Source organism: Drosophila subobscura, chromosome O, assembly GCF_008121235.1.
Source record: "Drosophila subobscura isolate 14011-0131.10 chromosome O, UCBerk_Dsub_1.0, whole genome shotgun sequence".
Lineage (NCBI taxonomy): Eukaryota > Metazoa > Arthropoda > Insecta > Diptera > Drosophilidae > Drosophila > Drosophila subobscura.
The window spans coordinates 6,444,238-6,461,778 of record NC_048533.1 but is presented as its reverse complement, the minus strand read 5'-3'; the positions used below and the strand labels follow the sequence as shown (position 1 = coordinate 6,461,778).

Genomic DNA, 17,541 nt, shown 5'->3' with positions numbered 1-17,541 from the left:
TTAGTCAAAAGCAAAGAGAGTTTCGGCTTGCACCAAATTCCAGAGACGGAAGGTCAAACTGCTCCATACAATAAATGTGCATTCGATTTGCAAAAAGAAGAAACGGCGCATTATGATGGTTTCTGTATAACAAATCTTAAATGTAACTCCCTTTACAATTTCCGAGTCAAAAGTAGGAGAGCGACTCATAATCCACCAACACCAAGAATCCAAGTGTATCTCCTATTCACTCATACAAGGCAAAAAGAACGACAGCTCAGTCTCGCAATCTTTCGCCGTTACTTTGCTCTCTCGCTCTCAATGTTTTCTTATTCTTTCTCCTCTTCACTTCCTCATTAGCTAAATGTAAAGAGAGCGAAAATCCCATGCAAAAACGTAGATTCACCCTACACTGATCTGGTCTGGTCGGCTAGCTCAAAAACCCAGAGAGCAGTAGGCCGAAGTGCACGTCACAATGTATGTGCATTAGATTTGAGAGTAGGGGAGCGCGGCCCAAGCCACCAACACCTACGCAGTTTACTTTTTGCAGCTTCCTCATCCCCACTCAGTAGTTAAAAATTTGTCAGCGCGTTCGGTCCGGTACGGATTCGGTCCGCGAAAAATCGAAAAAATCGGGGAAAATTCGGGAAACTAAACGGGAAAAAGTATCGTGCAGTTTGTGCAGTGTACAACAACAAGAGTGTGTTAGTGAAATCAATAAAAAATCAAGATCATTTGCGGAGGAGCACAGCAGCGAGGCTAGAAGCAGATCGTCGATGGAAATATGCGGCAATATGTGAAAGTGAAGTGTGTGTTAGTGAAGTGAAATAAAATGTGGTGCAATGGTTGAACATTTTGTGGACAAAAAATGCGAGATCATATGCGAAATCTACGACAATATGTGAAAGTGAAGTGTGTGTTAGTGAAGTGCAGTGAAATGTGGTGAAATGGTTGAACATTTTGTGGACAAAAAATGCGAGATCAATTGTGAAATATGTGAAAGTGAAGTGTGTGTTAGTGAAATATGGTGAAATGGTTGAGCATTTAATGGGCAAAAAATGCGAGATCAATTGCGGAGGAGCACAACAAGGCTAAAAGCAGATCGGCGTTGGAAATATGCGGCAATATGTGAAAGTGAAGTGTTAAATGTTTTTTTTTTTTTTCGAACAAATGTATGTACATACATGCGTACAAAGAGCTAAAATGTTCTAAATTTGCACCAAGGGCTTGCAATGTGTGTGTGTGAAAATGTGCCAAAAAAGGCGTGAAGTTGTCCCCTCCCTTTACCGTGCAGTCATATAAAAGCGCAAGAAAAAAGAAGAGGCGCAAAAAGCAAAGAGAAGAGCGAGTGTCAGCGCTCTAATTTCAAGTGTCCCCTAATAGGGTGAGGCAACCCAATTCGTGCAAGTCTGACTCTCTCTCGTTGAGTGTGTGCGTACGAACATCCGTCCCAATGCCTCACCCTAAATTAATGTGCCCAAAATCTGTGCTCTTATTAGAATCTCTCGCTCGATCCCGTTACATTTATTTCGTTTCGTTCGTTTCGTCGTATCGTCGCGCGGGTTACGTATGCATGTGTGTAAAGAGGACAATAAGTGCTTCACGGCACATGCGAAAAGAAGAAGCGCAATGAGGAAAAGAAGAATGTAAAAGGCAAGTGAAAATTGATGTTTTATGTTTGCTTTACAGTTTATACTTTGTTTTCGCAAATGCTCGTATATTTTTCTCAGTGACGATCATTTTTTTTCCTTTACTTATTTTTGTTTTGTTTATTGCCGTACCCTATGGCTTTACGCTCTCGAAATTAACCAAAAACAATTCTCCTTACACTTGCACCTCTCGATAAGTGAGTGTGGGTGCACGCAAAGGCAGTTTTTCTCTCCTTGCATAATTTTTATACCCGGTACTCGAAGAGTAAATAGGGTATTTTGTATTTGTGCACAAAGTGGATATACATATGTAACGAAGGACACGTTTCCGATCCCATAAAGTATATATATTCTTGATCAGCATCAATAGCCGCGTCGATTGAACCATGTCTGTCTGTCCGTCCGTCCGTATTGTTGAGCGCCTTGATCTCAGAGACCATAAAAGCTAGGGCCACTAAATGTTGCATCCAGCCTTCTGTATGCTCACACTGTTATAAGTGTATTTCAAAAATGAGCCCCGCCTCCTTAACAAAAAACGCCATTCCGTAGGGAATGACCATATCTATCAGATCACCAAAATGGGATCCGATTGGATCATTATTATAGCCACAATGGAGAAATTAATTTTCAGTGGCCAAACCCACCCCGTCCCGCAGCATTCACACTCTGTTTCGCGCTGTTTATGGCCTCTGCCCCTGACACATCTCTGCCGCTGCCTCTGCCGCTGCCTCTGCCGCTGCCTCTGCCGCTGCCGCTGCCTCTGCCTAAACTCTGCAGTGTGTGTCTATAGGGGAGGGTGGCGAGCTAAAGGAGCGTGTTGGCGTGAGCAGTGTTGTTGATGTAGATGACAGATGAAGAAAAAATGTAAAATTTGACAAATAACCGCTAAAGTGCAGATGTAGTACTGAGTGCCGGGTATAAAATTTGTGACGCGTAAGAAGCGTCTCACACGTCCCTTCTCGTTTAGGATTACTTTAAAGCAAAAACACTGGACTCGGTTATAATTTGGGGCTACTTTCAGCTTAAAATAAAAAAATATTTAAAAAGAAATAAGATTTCAACACAAAAAATTTTTGATCCTTTTCAACAAATGCCTAACAACTGTTTTATCCTGAAACACACCCTCAACTTGATTTAGTTTCTTTCAAAAGTCTCGATAGATCCATAAATATTCGTGAAATTATTCCATCGTCCCTTCTTTTTTCGCCAGCATAATCTTCCCTTAAAAAATGTAACAAAGCCAAAGTTAAAGTTTTTACAAGAAAGCGAGGCGTGAAAATGTTGAATATCTTTTAACTCTCTGTTGACATTCAGCCACAACTGCCAAAGCCAATATTAAATAAGGGGAGAATAGCAGAAAGGGGAAAAAATGAAGAAGAGAGCTGGGGAAAACCTGTGAGACGAGACCACAAAAACGCTTTGGTCTCGACTGGCTGCACCGCATAGCCGGAAAGGACTTTTTGTCTTTGCTTTTGTTTTCCTAAATCTAGCGCTATTTTTTTCCCGAGTTCACTTTTTATTTCGCATTTTCAATTGCCCTGCCTGTTCAAATTTTTTTTTACCCACAACGCTTTTGGCGTGACGGAAGTATTTTTTCCATACGATTTTGACTTGTAGTTGACTTTTTAGCACGCGCTTTTCCGCTCTTCGCTTTTCTATTTTCTATGCATTTTTTCATGTTTTTCTGCTGCCTTCGATTAGATTTTTTCTATATATTTGTATAAACGTTGGCGGCGCTCTCCCCGGGCACATTCAGGCGCAGACATGCCGCAGACATCCTGTGGATTTTTCCAGGTGAAAGTCCTCAATTGGATGCGCTGTTTTTTGTTTTTCCATGTGCAATGCTCCAATTTGAGATTCTCTAGTTCTAAACGCGACAAATTATTCATTTATTTGGGGAGTATTTTATTTGTTTTTATTCCCATGTGGTCGTATTTTGTTCGTTTTTTATGTCGCGTTTAGATTGAAATTGTAGATGGGATTTTTTTTGTGTCCATTCCCAACATTGACCTTGAACAGTGATTTTGTGGGCTAGATTTAGCATATTTCGAAAAATAATGGAAACAAAAAACTAGATTTGTCAACAGTTTTGGCATTTGACATACGGATTGGTGGGCGGACACATTTGCGCTTTGTTTTAATTATTACAAGTGTTAATGCATGATTAACAAATTATTTATGGAATTGAAATACAAGAGTTGAGAGGTTCTCTGAGATTTAATTGACATGACAAAAAGTGGTGGAGGGAGGGAATCCGATTCCTGTGTGAAATATGTGAAATGTGAACAGAATTTTAATGAATATTCTTTTCGTTAAATTCCTCACATTAATTAATCTCTCTCTATATATGCATATATGTACATATGTATTTTATGCAGTTTTTGTAATTATTTATATTTTTGCATTGCTTTCTAACGATATGGTTCTTGTAACATGCCTCGATCGCAGCAGTTCGTAAGAATGATCTATCGCTATTAGGTAAAAGATGTTTCATTCAAGTTTCATCCAAAAAAATTGCATAATAGTATAAATCTATTCCCATACTTTCTCTTGACTCTATCTGCGACTTGTTACCTCTGTTATTGGTTAGCTAAATATTGACTTTTTTACGACACGACCATTTGATTTATATATGCAGCTGGCTGAGCAAACATTCAGTGTGTGGGAAAGTAAGTATATAAGCGGATTGCGTGTACATAATGTAACCCAGGCCTAAAACAGAAAAAGATACTGCATAAAAATCACACAAAATAAAAAAGGAAAAAATGCATAAAACTGGGGAAATTATGATGCTCTCTGTCTGCGTCTGTGTTTGCATTTGCATTGGGGTTTGGGGTTTGGGCTTTGGGGGTTTGCTTCGGGTTTGGGTTCCTTTCGGGTTGAAGTTTGGGGTCTATGGGGTCTTTGGGGTCAACAGGGTTGTGTTAATGCGTAGTTTGGGGCTTTTAACTAATTAACATTTAGCGGTTTGGCAATATTTTCACTGGGGTTCTTCGTCCCCATTCACATCGTCCCGCACACACACTTTTCATGAGATGTTATTAATTGAAAAATGTGTAAAAAATTTGCGCGCTCTTTTATTATTCATAATTTTTTGTTGTTGTTTCTGGTTTTTGTTTAATTCTGATTAATGCATTTTTCACACTACTCTTTAGGTTTTTGTATTAAGTTGTGTCGACCAGCATCACTAGAAATATTTCCGCTTTTTTCACTTTTTCTGCTTTTTTTGTACACAGTTGATGAAAAATGCATTGGCTTGATGTTATGCGATATAGTTTTTTTTATATATTTTGTTGTTGTTGGTTAGTGTCCTGTATCCTTTTTTACATCACTGGTTTCTTCTGCATTTTAATGATATTTAATTTCACATTCGCCATTTGAGTTTGTTTTGTCTGCCTGTTTGCACTAATCATTAATTAATTTCACATCACTTAAAATATGCAATTAATATTCCGCGTTGTCTCTTAATTAAAAATTATGTTTTGCAGCCTATTAGAAGCGTACGCCCGTGGCTCCTTTGTCGCTCCACTCTGCTCCGATTTCCGATGCTCCGATACCCGCGTAAACGATGTGCACGCCGCGCTTGTCTTTGATTAACTGATCGCTCAATCGAATCTCGAGCATCGAATTCAGAACGAAGGCAGAACAGGGAATAGCGAACAGCTGGCCAAAAGGGTTTCACTAACTTTGAGCTTTGGGAATTCTCTGGGCAGCCGTTTATGGCAATCACACAGCTCGGCTCTTGCGGTGGGCCCCAGAAAGATCTTCTCAGCATATCAAATATCGCATCGAATGCCCGAAAATCAGGCTGAACCAGCTCCGGAATCAGGTGTTTTGTGCTGCCCAATTAGTTTCAAGTCGATTGGATCTGCCAGCAGAGCAGATAACTCGGGTCTCGAGTCAGTGAAGTCAACTAGAACAATATTTGGTCATCGAGCTTAGGGGATTATACCCGCAAAGGTTTGGGTAAGAGACAAGCCAACGGGTTTGATGTTTGGACAGAATTTGAGTTGGGAAATGGTGACAAGTTATCGAGCTTTGGAGATCAAAAACGTCTAGTAAATACTTCAATTAAGAAAGATAACTTTCTAAATGCTAAGCAAACACAAAAAGGAGTGAAACAAAGAAGGAAATCAAAAAGCTGTGAAATGATGAGGAAATGTTAACTAACTATTAGTCAGCAGCGTGCCTTTCACTAGTTTGAACTCAAATAAAAATGAGCAACAAATAGTTAATTTAATTAATTAATTATTTTAGCTTGTTGAACTAATAATTCCCAAAGCTCACTGAAATCTGAGACATACAATTTTTAAATTTCATCACAAATTTGTATGTTTAAGAAATGGTTATGCTGTTTCTACGCACAGGCGGCACTGGCTGCTGTGAGATTTATCCTGACCTTGATATTGAACACAAGAAACAGCTGATATGCTGTACAAACACAGACGCACAGACACACAGGGCACAGACGGGGAGACCGGCGAAGTACATTTATTATTTATATGAAAAGCCCGCCAGCCACCTCACACACACTCACAAGCACACAAACACACTCGCACTCACATATAAACAGAGTGTGGAAAGCAAAACAAAGCCAGCTGCTGGCTGCTTGACTTTCTTCTTAGCGTCTGCACGTGACGACGACGACGATGCCAACGACCAAGCCAAGGACGCATTGCGTTTGAAAAACTCGCGTATCCTTAAGATATACACACATACACATACAGAGACGCCAAGGAAAAACCCACACACCCTAACGCGTTTGATATTTTTTCTTGGCCAAACAATAAATAAACACACACTGCAAAGAAATCGAATGGCAAGAGCGCGCTCAAGAGAGTGAGAGAGCAGAAGGCAGAACCCGGAAAATGTCTAAAAGCGCGCACACGTTCCAACGGAAACGGAAACCGAAACCAAGCTAAGAAAAAAATCGTCTTTCTCTTGCTGTTGTTGTTGTTGTGTTGCTTTCTTTCCTTGCGGCTTGCTGCCTCCACTTTTTCTTTTGCTGCTACTTTTTCTTAATGCTGCCGCGAGCAGGAGGTAAAGAAGTCCGGGAATGGGGACGGAGGTGGCGCTGGGGCCGGTGTGGGTCCGAAGACGTTTGCGTGGAAAGCGTTTGTAGTGGTTACTGTTGTCATTGACGGTCTCGGTGTCGGTGTCTCGGTCTCGGCCGTGTCTCGGTCTCAAGGAACATGTTGCGCACACAGAAAAAACTAACTGCAGACTGAATGAAATGTTGTTGGCGCGCCTTTGGACGGGTCTTTAGGACGAGCTTTAGCGAGCGGCCGAGCGGTTTTTGGAGCAGGCAGCGCGTGCCGGAGCCGAGAGCACGATCCGTCACCAATGTAAAAACTCAACTAAAGCGATGATGAAAAAATCTGAAACAATATATTTTTGTGGGGGCGCCAGCACCAGCACACACACACACACACGTACACATAGAGAGATGCAAAGCGAGGCGGCAGAGAGCTGCTGGCCAAAGCATCGACAGGCCGCAGAAAGCAGAAGGCAGACAGACAAAACGCGCACTAACACCAATGCAGCATTTCAAAACGCAGCAGCAGAGTCTGTATGTGTATGTGTGTGTGTGTGTGGGTGGGTGGGTGGCAAGGTGGGTGGTGTGGCGGCCTGGCTTACTAAAGGCCGCCGCCGGCCGACACAGACAACAACAAGAGCAGAGAGGCAGCAGCTACAACAGAAGGGGCAGGCAGCATCATGGGGCAAAACCCCACTCACACAAACACAATCAAGCGGTAAAAAAAAGCGGCGGCCGCAGCAGCAGCGGCAGCAACAACAACAAACTAAGCGAATGGAAAAAAACCAAAAAAAGTACGCCACACGCACACAGAGGCAAAAAAAAAGTTTTGGTTGCATAGGCGGCGGCAGGCGGCAGGCGCCAGCGTCGAAGCCAGCGCCACTGCTGGCGCTATTCAAATGCTGCGAAGCCGGCAGCGCAGCCACCTGCCAAAGCAGCAGCAGGAGCAGCAGCAGAGCGCCAACATTGACCCAAACCCAAAAAGGTGGAATGGGAGGTAGAGGGGGGCTCTAAAAAACGCGGAAAAAAATTGTGTAAAAAATAAAAAAAGGGGAATTTTTGCGCCGGCGACAAACCCACGCACACACATAGGCACACAAAGAGAGAGAATGAGTGAGTGAGAGAGAGAAAGAGAGAGAGACACCGACATGCCAGTACACTCATACAAGTGCAGGGGGAGAATTTTTTCGCTGTTAGCCTTTGCCGCCCCAAATATCCTGTCTGCCCAGCCCCCACTCCACCCATTCGTTTTTTGCATTTTGTTTTGTTCGACTTTGATGCGAGCGCTTGGGTTTTTTTCATTGAGAGAGAGAGAGGAGCGAACAGAGCGAGATGGAGAGGGCGAAACCGAGAGAGAGCGAACACTTTTTGACTTTGAAAATTGTGTTTTGGATTTTGTTAATGCCATTTTTTTTTGGTAATTTTTTTAAGCGCTTGTTAACAGATATAAGACTTTTTTTGAGGTAATCAATTTGAAACCATTTGGTGGCAAATTAATCAAAAACCTGCTCCCAATAAGTAGGCAGAGCATGCCTGGCTGTGGATGAGACTCCGTGCCTCATTTCTGTGGATGCGCTTTCCAGCACTCAATCAGTCTGGGGAAAAAGGAATGCCCCAAAACAACTTGAGAGCAAATGCAAATGCAAAAAAAAAAGACGAAACAGAACAGAGTGGAAAGGAAAGGAGGAAGCAGCCCTCGCACACACGAGCACACACCTCAGGCAGCCTCCGCCCTGACCTAAGCCACCGCGTTGGCTTAACTGCCAGCAGCAACCACCTCACATCGAGCATTCAGCCACCCACTCACCCATGCAACCCACACTCCCAAACTCACTCTGCCCCTTCTCCTGACGTCGACTCGGCGCTTGTGTCTGACGTAGTCGACGCTGCTGCTGATGCTGCTGCTTCTGCTGCTGCTATTTCTAAGTTCTTTTTTTCGCATTGCAACCTTGCCTCAACTTCTTCTCAGCCAACCACCCCATACCACTCCACCTGCTCTCTTTCTCTCTCACTTTGCACATTTTTTCCAGAAATTTTTTTTCATTTCCATTCGCTGTGCATTTTTTTCTCGCAGCCGCCCCCTTTAGTTTGTCCCTCTCTCTCCACCTTCTTCATTTTTTTTTTTTTCTTGCCACAGGAAAAAATTTTTTCCTTTAGCTCATGCCATCCCGCTTGCACGCGTTGCAAGGATGCTTTGTGCATTTTGACCACCCCCACCCACCCCATTCGCAAAACACAATCATTTTTTTCCCCGACTTTTCCCCAATCGCACGGCCCCTTTGGAGGGATGAGTGGTGTTGGTGCTTTTGTTGCATTTGCTGTTGTGTTTTCGCTTTTAGATTTTTGTTTTTAAGTTCTCCTTTTTTTTACGTTTGCTCTTGCTGTTGCATGTGTCTCTCTTCTCGATGGGGCACGAGCATCTTGCAAAAAATTGCAGAGTTGCCATTGAAAAATATTATAATTTATTGTAAATTGTAGAATTGGGTTAAACAATGTGCCAATTGTGGCAGAAGGTTGTAGAAAAAGGGAAATGAACTAAGGGGAGTATTTTATGCTGAAATAGGGATAATTATAATATGGTTTACAGGGAAGAGGATCATCTGTCTCCTTAAATGGCTTTACAAAGATTTTTGATTTATTGTTTTACTTTTTTTTTTTAAAGAAATTATTCTGCACTATTCTACCCACAAATAAATACCCACAACGTTCGCGAATCGAATACTTTTGTGGCAGCAGCTGTTCAAAAACATTTTTGATCGCCCAAAAGTCAGCTCTGGCGTGTGTGAAAAATTAATTATCACCACGTGGCAACACTGTCAACGTGCTTTGATGCCATTTTTTAACCATTCGTTTTTCACTCGGTTTTGCTCCCTTTTTTTGCACACGTTTTGTTGCATGTCCAAACATTTTTTATGCTGTTTTGTTTTTTGAATAAGCAACGCATTGGACAGTCATACACACACACACACACATGGATGGATGGTCATGGGTAGAAAAAGTACAAAAAAGTACATTTTGGTCAGAAGATGGAAAGAGGGTGGAATGAGGGGGGTTTTTGGGCCTATACACAGGGGCTAGGGCTGACTGCATGGGCTTATTGCGATGCGTGACTGGCATTTGTGGACTTTGAATACAAACAAAACAGTCACTCGCACACATAGATAGTACACACACGCACACACACAAGTACAAATATGAATGCCCCACACAAAGGGAGACAGAGAGATATATGTACATATGTATGTATGTACATACACTCACTCTCACTCACAGATAGAGAGCAACACTCTCACTCACACTCGCATGTGCATTTCAATACGCATTAATAACTACGAATTCAATGTGGCAACCACTCCTCATTCCTCCCACACACCCCCAGTCATCACTCTTGCACCACACACACACACCACACCCCCTTGACGCAGTCACACCGACACGGAAGCGGCGTCGCTGCAGCAGCTGACGCCTAAAAAACGACTACAAAAAATATAAAAATCAAATTCCCCGCCCTGTTCGTTAATTTCATCTGGCAGGGCGGCAGTCGAAAAATCGAAAAACTGAACAATTATATTCCGTTTTGCTGGCACTCTCTCGACTCTCCACCAACGGATATCCAGAGATCTAAATAGATGGGGAAAAGTAGAGCCATTATCTTAACATAAAGATCAGACTCCCACATCTAGTCCCATTCCCATTGCCTGCCTCCAATTGAGTCATTGCTTTGTCTCCTGCCGTTTTTCTATTTCTAGTTTTGTTTTTGAGTTTCAGCATATTTGCTTCCTGTTGGGATATATGCACATATGTACGTACATGGTTCATGGTTCCCATGAACTTCCCTCCAGTTTTTTTCGTACAATATTTTTCCTGGTTGTTTTCCCTGTCTGGTGGCCGCAAAACGTTTTTCCATGAATTTTTCATCCATTTAGCGTTGCCATTGAGCCATTTTCAGGGCGCTTAGAATTCATTGATACTTTAGCAAAATTGTTTTTTATTCAGGAGCGTTGCCGTTTTCGTTTTGGTGATTTTCAAATTTGTAGCGTGACATTGAATCAGGAAAGAGATGAAAGTTGGGTTCGTTTTGTATTGTAATGCGTTTCAATGAACTATAAATGGGGGCTTCGAGTGGTTAGTTACTCGTAACTACTCAGTCGTCTGCCTTTTCCAAATCCAAATCACTGCCAGTGGCATTTTTATATGAAGCATACAAGATATCAGCTTTAAAGCAGTAAGCAAGACTGGAATTACTGATAAAACATTTCCAGCAAAGGCGCACTCAAATAACGATCATACGCCGATCGAGTATATGTTTATACAAAATATATCTATTGCATTAGCCCCTGGCTATGCCGTTCTGCCATCTGTCTGCACAATGTATAAATAAACAATTCGGAGCGTAGCAAGAATTCTGAGAAGCAGAAAACGAAGCGATGAAACTTTCAGTCACTGACTCAAGGTGGAGGGAAACTGCAACTGACCAACAAAAAACAGCTGGAATCAGAGTAAGTTTTGTGGGATTCTTTGTGCCATTTCATTTTGTGTTCGAACGTCAAGCCATGCAGAGCAGAGTGGGACTGTTGAGGGAGTTTAGCTCGTACCATGATCTAAGCGATCATTTTCGCATGTACAGATCGCAATCGATTGATACCCTAGACAATGGAATTGACATGAACCCGAGTACTGGGTCCAGAGAGGGCATCGATGATTGCTACACGACATGCTCCCAGTCGCATTCCGGGCTGCTGCGGGAGCACAGCTTCAAAGTTAAGAGCACATACTTCCACGTTGGAAACTGCGTGCATTGTGAGAAAAGGTGAGTCATAAATTGCGTCAGTGGAGACATCCTCAACTCTTTGTGCTTTCTGTAGGATTGGCTTTGGAACGGCCTGTCTGCGTTGTCGGGCATGTCCGCTGCGCTGCCACATCGGCTGCTCTCGCCAGTTGACGGTCAACTGCATTCCTCAGCCACAGATGAACAGTAAGCGTGGAAGCCTCAGTGACTATGCGCCCACGGTGGCACCCATGGTGCCGGCTTTGATAGTCCACTGTGTGACGGAGATCGAGGAGCGTGGGCTGCAGCAGGAGGGACTCTATCGGCTATCCTCGACGAGGGAGAAGTGCAAGCAGTTGCGGCAGAAGCTGCTGCGTGGAAAGTGGACACCGCATCTGGGGAGCAAGGACACAAACACCCTGTGCTGCTGCATTAAGGAGTTCCTCCGCCGTCTGGTGCATCCCCTGATACCCATCTACCACAGGCGCGACTTCGAGAGAGCCACGAGCCAGAGCAATCCCTCGGACGTGGAGGAGCAGGTTTATCAGGTAATGCAGATGCTACAGCAGGCGCATCGTGACACGCTGGCATACCTCATGCTGCACTGGAAGCGTGTGGCAGATAGTCCGAGTGCTAGAATGTCCATCAGCAATCTGGCACTAATATTGACTCCAACTTTGTTCGGGGATCTCGACTTGACGGTGGAAAATATAACAACCTGGACAAAGGTGCTTAAGGAGCTGCTGCTGCTGCCGCATGTATTTTGGGTTCAGTTTCTGGAAGTGCAACCTGCCCCTCTGTCCAGCGATTACCACGACGACGACCGGTACACACACAGGCAATGGGACCATCATCACCACAGGCGCTGGAGCTCTGTTAAAACCTACTTTAGATCTATGGTAAGACGATATTCTCTCCACTTTTGATGCATTTAATAATGTGGTTCTATATTTCAGGTGAATCTCTCCACAATCAGATAATGAGAGATGTTTTTTATGTTTTTTTTTTTGTTATTTTTGATTTGTTTGTTTTGGGTCAAGTTCTTTCATTATTGCAAAATTCAAAGTTCCTATTACATTTGATTCCATCTGCTAAAAATCATCTGAAATTACGTTTTGAATGTACATTTAAAATTTAATTTGAATGTTTTTTGCTGATTTTGCTATGAAGTTTCCCAAATAAAATAAAAGCACAACTGGAAAACATTTTTACCATACATAAATAATATAGCATGGCCCAAAGCTTGGTAATCTTTCGACAATATATTTGGAATATTGAAACATTTATTAAAATTTTAAATTGAATTTCCACTTTTTTAGCTGAATGTTGATTAATTCCCCAATCACTGGTGTGAGGAGGAGTGGGGGGTGCGGTAAAAACCGTGAAGCGGAGTAAAAAATTAATAATTTCCATTTGGCCATACGAATATTTATGTTTATGTGAAGCGTGAACCAAAACACAAAGTAAAATATTATGCCACCGATGGGTGTATGGGCCGACGTCGTACAGAAAGAGTGAAGGCGTTAAGAAAAAAGTTAGTTTGGCGTTTTAAAAACAATTTGCTGAGTGCTGGTAAAAAACGTGTGTGTGGCCATTAAATGCAAAAAACAAGCAAAGCAAAACAAAGCACTCGAATGCGCTGGACGAGTGCATAAACAGACCCTTACGCACACTCATACGAACTCACGCACACCACTATATAGGGGGTAAAAAATAATGTATAATAAAATCAAAAATAAACCTAAAGCGAGACGGCGACAGAGTGCAATGCGATTCTGTTGCTAACCGCTAAAAATGGGCTGCAGTTGCAGTTGTTCTATCTGCCACGTTAACGTTAACCAAATGCTAATGCCACACACACACACATGCACACTCTGATACCCAGTCAGGGGCAACTGCAACTGCAACGTGCACCAATACCGTGGCAGAAAAGTGCAGCGCAAAAATAACACACAAAAAATAAACAAAAAAAAAAGAAAAAAGCAGAAAAATAAATAAGCAAAACAAAAATAAAAATAGTTTACATAATTCATGTATTATATCGGATCAAACTTTAATGCCTGCCGTAGCCCGGCCCAAGTTTATGTGTGCGTGTGTGTGTGAGCTGCTGCAGCGTTGCAACGCGTTGCAGCAACAGAAGCGTTGCCTACTTGGGGGAAATTGTTTAACAAATGGCACGATTGCAATATATGTATGTATGCAAGTGTGTGCGTGTGCATGCATAATTTGCAGGCAGTTTTTACTTTATTTTTTAGACTTTTTTAGCCTATTTTTATTGTTAATTAAATGAGGGGAATAACAGACACAGCCGTTGCAATTGTACGAGCATATACATACATATGTACATATATATCCACACACATACATATGTATGTATATGTATGCATGTACAGGGATCGCATTTGTGTGTTTGTGCTGCTTCTGTCTATGCATGTGTGAGTGGAAGCTTTGGTATGCGCAACAAATTTTTCGCAATTTTTCTATTTTCTCAGCACTTTTTCCGCGTTGTGTGTGTTGGGTCGAGAGCATTTTACGCCCGTTGTTTCGCATGTAATTCACTAATTGATAGTGTGAGTCCTTGCCCGGTCCCCCCCACCCACTCACCAGCCCCCTTTGCCAAAGGGGCAGCTGACCACTCGTGTAATTGTGTTAGTGACTGGACACACACACACATATAAAATGTTAAAAGTGCAGCAAAGAAGAATGGTGGAAAAAAGTAAATGCAAATGTCAAATAAAACTAAAAAATGTACGTAAAAAATAATAAAAGCGTATTATGCGTATGTGTGAGAGTGTGTGTGGAAAGGGGAGAGGAGAGTCTCTCTCTCTCTCACACATACTTGCATGCATGCAGACACATGAGTGGCGTTGCGCTAATAATAACATGGTGCAAAAAGCGTTTCATACTTTTATGCTTATTTCAGTTAATTCCGCCGTTTTTTTTCTTGTTGCCCCCTTTGCTAGGCGTGTTCTATAATTTTATGTAAACCGTGTGGCGGTCGACCGAAACAAGTGGGCGCGGCATGTGGTCCATATAGAGCGCCCTTTTTTATTACGAAATAGCTATTTCTGTTTTTGTTCACAAGACAAATATTTTGTTACAAAAAAACTTGTGGCAAGTACATGATTAATTTTAGTGCTAAAGGATTTAGGTTGAATGGCAAATTGAATTCAAAAATCAAAGGTATTCAGTGTGGAATTTATGTTAAAGTTTTAGCATTGCAAAGTACTTTTTCTGAATAAAATTCCCATCACTTTGAAACCCATTTAATCATGGGACTCTCGCAGTCTCTCTCTTTCTGTGTCTGGTAAAAGTATTTATACATCAGGCATTTCTGTATTCAATCTTCTGATTCAATTTTAATCAAACAAATAATTTTAAAATAATATACATTCTTCATGTTTTCCGCTGCCATGAAAAAAACATACAAAATGAAGGCTCCCCCCCCTCCTGACATTCGCCCAAAAATGGTGAACATAATTTTTTGGCCAGCTCCAACAAAAAGGCGTCGAGGAGAATAGCAGTGCAAGGCTGCCCCCTGCCCAGCATTTCCATTCGAAAGAGAAAAAAGACGCAAAGAAAGTGGCAGAGCAGAGCACACACTAACATGATAGGCTGGCTCTCACTCACACATGAGCGTGGGGCAGGGCACATACGGAATATGTGGCCAGTGCCAGGGAACAGAATAAAAAACGAAGAGCTGATGCTGCTGATGCTGGTTTTTGTTCGGCCAGCCCAATGTGCAGATGAGAGTGCCAAGTGTAGTAATTCCAATTGAGGCAGGGACTGGGTGCGGAACCGATGTTGAGGCCGAAGCCGAAGCCAGTCAGGCCAGCGTCCGGCTACTGGAGCAGCAACAGCGTCAGCGTCAGTGGCAGTAGCAGGATCGGAAAAAATGAAAGTGTGGGTAATTAAAAAAGTAGCAGCAGCCGCTTTTGAGCGTAGAAACGCACTAATTTTCTGTAGTGCAACACACACACACGCCGTAGCATGTGTGCCAAAAGGAAATACAAAATTGACACACTCATACCAGCACGCCATGACAGCTCACACACTCCCACAAACACATGAAGCAGGCAGCAGTCAGCAGCCAGAAGAAAAAAAACCGAGAGTGTAGCATACTTTTAGGCATGCTGCTATTTCACTTTGTCTCGCACAAATGAACACCTCACCGCCCATGTTAGCCCCCTTCTGTTTTATGTGTGTGTGTGTGTGCAACGCTCATCAGCGCTGCAAATTCTGTTAGCTCCGCACCGCAATTTGTGGGTATTGTGGGTGTGGCATATCTGGCCGGACACATCATTCGTCCAAAAATTCGTACGCTGTCAATGCTGCTGTTGTGCTGCACAAGAAAACCGTAACTACAATTCAGTTTTTTTTTCCTGGCACAAAGGAAGAGTTTTCCTCATTGCATAATTGAATACAGAAAAGTGCTCTGCAATTCTGTAGACTTTAACTACTCCAAAGATCTTTGTGAGCAGATCTTCAGCCCACCCAAGGCTGTGTCCCACGCATATCGCTGACTCTCCGCCAGAGATTCTTTTCAGCAGCAGCAACAGCACAGTCTCACCTGCGACAGCTGGCACCTGCCCTGTTCTGCCACAAATAACCGTTAAAAAACAATAAGCTCAATTAGCAGCAATCAACACATGGAAAGAGCCGATGCATAATTGACATTTTACGAGGCAACTGCAGCTGCTCTGCGGCTCTTCGGCCTGGCTCTGGTCCTGGCTTGAGTGTCATGACACAGAGTGCGTGGGGCATGTGAGCCGTGAATGAATGTGAGAAAAAGTGGAATTCGATACGAGAGAAGGGCTATGCATTGCTATCCATCCCAGCCATTGAAATTCGAAACTTTTCCCAGAATTAATCAACTGGAAAATTGTAAACAAAAGCTGGTGTCTCGTCCGGGTCCTCTGAGGCCACGGATCCGTCGCCGTCTCCCCCGCCGGTTAACTGGGCCAGGATTCATGCAACAAACAGTTGCCAACGGCATCAGCATAATTTAACTGTTGCAGCCACTACCCTTAAGATACAAACAGCAACAACGTAGAGGGGGGGATTGGCGAAAATTGGAATCGGGATAATCGTTTATGGACTCACCTGCGGGCACATTTTGCACTGATACTTGCGTCCACTGCCACCGCCTGGGGCATGTCCACCAGCCCCTGCACCGACCGCGCTCTGTCCGCCGCCCATTTTGCTGGCATTGATGGGCTGGGGCACGACGAGAAGAGAGGCCGCCGCCGAGGCAGCTGCCACCGCAGAGTTGTGATGATGGGCAGCAGCAGCGGCTGCGGCGCTCACATGATTCCCATGATGTGATGGGGCGCCCAGGCTGGAGTTGCCACCGCCAGAGGCTCCACCACCCGCACCGCCATTGGCGGCACTTCCCAGACCCAGGCCACCTGCAACAAGAGAGCAGAAAGGAGATGTTCCGAGTGAAATGTGATCCAGAGCTTGTACAATCCCGAAGATGAGTCATTTCCCCCTTTGGATGGCTGTCTTGGCAGTGCCTGCGACATGTAACTCACCTTGTCCGGCCACCGCATGATGCTCCAGACGATTGTCATCCAGAAAGTGACCTGCAATGGCAATTGAGTTGTTGCATTACTTGGACTCGCGACTTGTGACTTGCGACGAGTTGTGTGTGTGTCAGCCGTGTGGCGCCGTCTAATGCTGCCCCATGGTTGTCCATCAAGTCTCGGCCATGCTTTAGTTCTGCTCAGTGCGAGTCGGAGTCGTGCCTGTACGCTGTTGATGTTGCCGCAAATGTTAACGTTCACTCACGTTGACCATGTCGCCACCTGACCACATCATCCTCTCTGCTGTGCCGTCTCCTGGCTACCTGGCTACCTGGCTACTCGTTTTCCGTTGTTCGTTGCCTGCTCTTTCCTCTAATTAAACTGAGACATTAGTTGGCCCCACTGATTGCCACTGGGAAATCGCTCGACTGTGCTCTTGCTGCTGTTGCTGTTGCTGTTTCTGCGGTGAGGAATTATGTGAAAATAGTTTCACATTTGCACGGGTTTTATAATTTTTTTCCCTCGACTTACTGCCTGGGGGCGCCGCTGAATGGCTTGCTTAGGCCATTTGCGTGCAAAAATTGT

The 17,541-nt window shown here is 43.5% G+C and overlaps 2 protein-coding genes across 2 annotated transcripts in view; one reads left to right on the top strand and one right to left on the bottom strand.

Moving 5' to 3' along the window:
- Window positions 1–17,541, bottom strand: part of LOC117898888 (zinc finger protein rotund) — a 37,499-nt gene that overhangs the window by 4,393 nt on the left and 15,565 nt on the right. The window contains 2 exon segments of the mRNA XM_034808571.1: window positions 16,535–16,839; window positions 16,966–17,016. Coding sequence (XP_034664462.1) covers window positions 16,535–16,839; window positions 16,966–17,016 — 356 coding nt within the window.
- LOC117898894 (GTPase-activating protein RacGAP84C) lies at window positions 11,115–12,466 on the top strand. Its single transcript, XM_034808577.1, has 3 exons — window positions 11,115–11,473; window positions 11,529–12,330; window positions 12,388–12,466. Exons 1-3 carry the CDS (start codon window positions 11,217–11,219, stop codon window positions 12,409–12,411), a joined length of 1,083 nt encoding a protein of 360 aa, XP_034664468.1. The 5' UTR covers window positions 11,115–11,216; the 3' UTR covers window positions 12,412–12,466.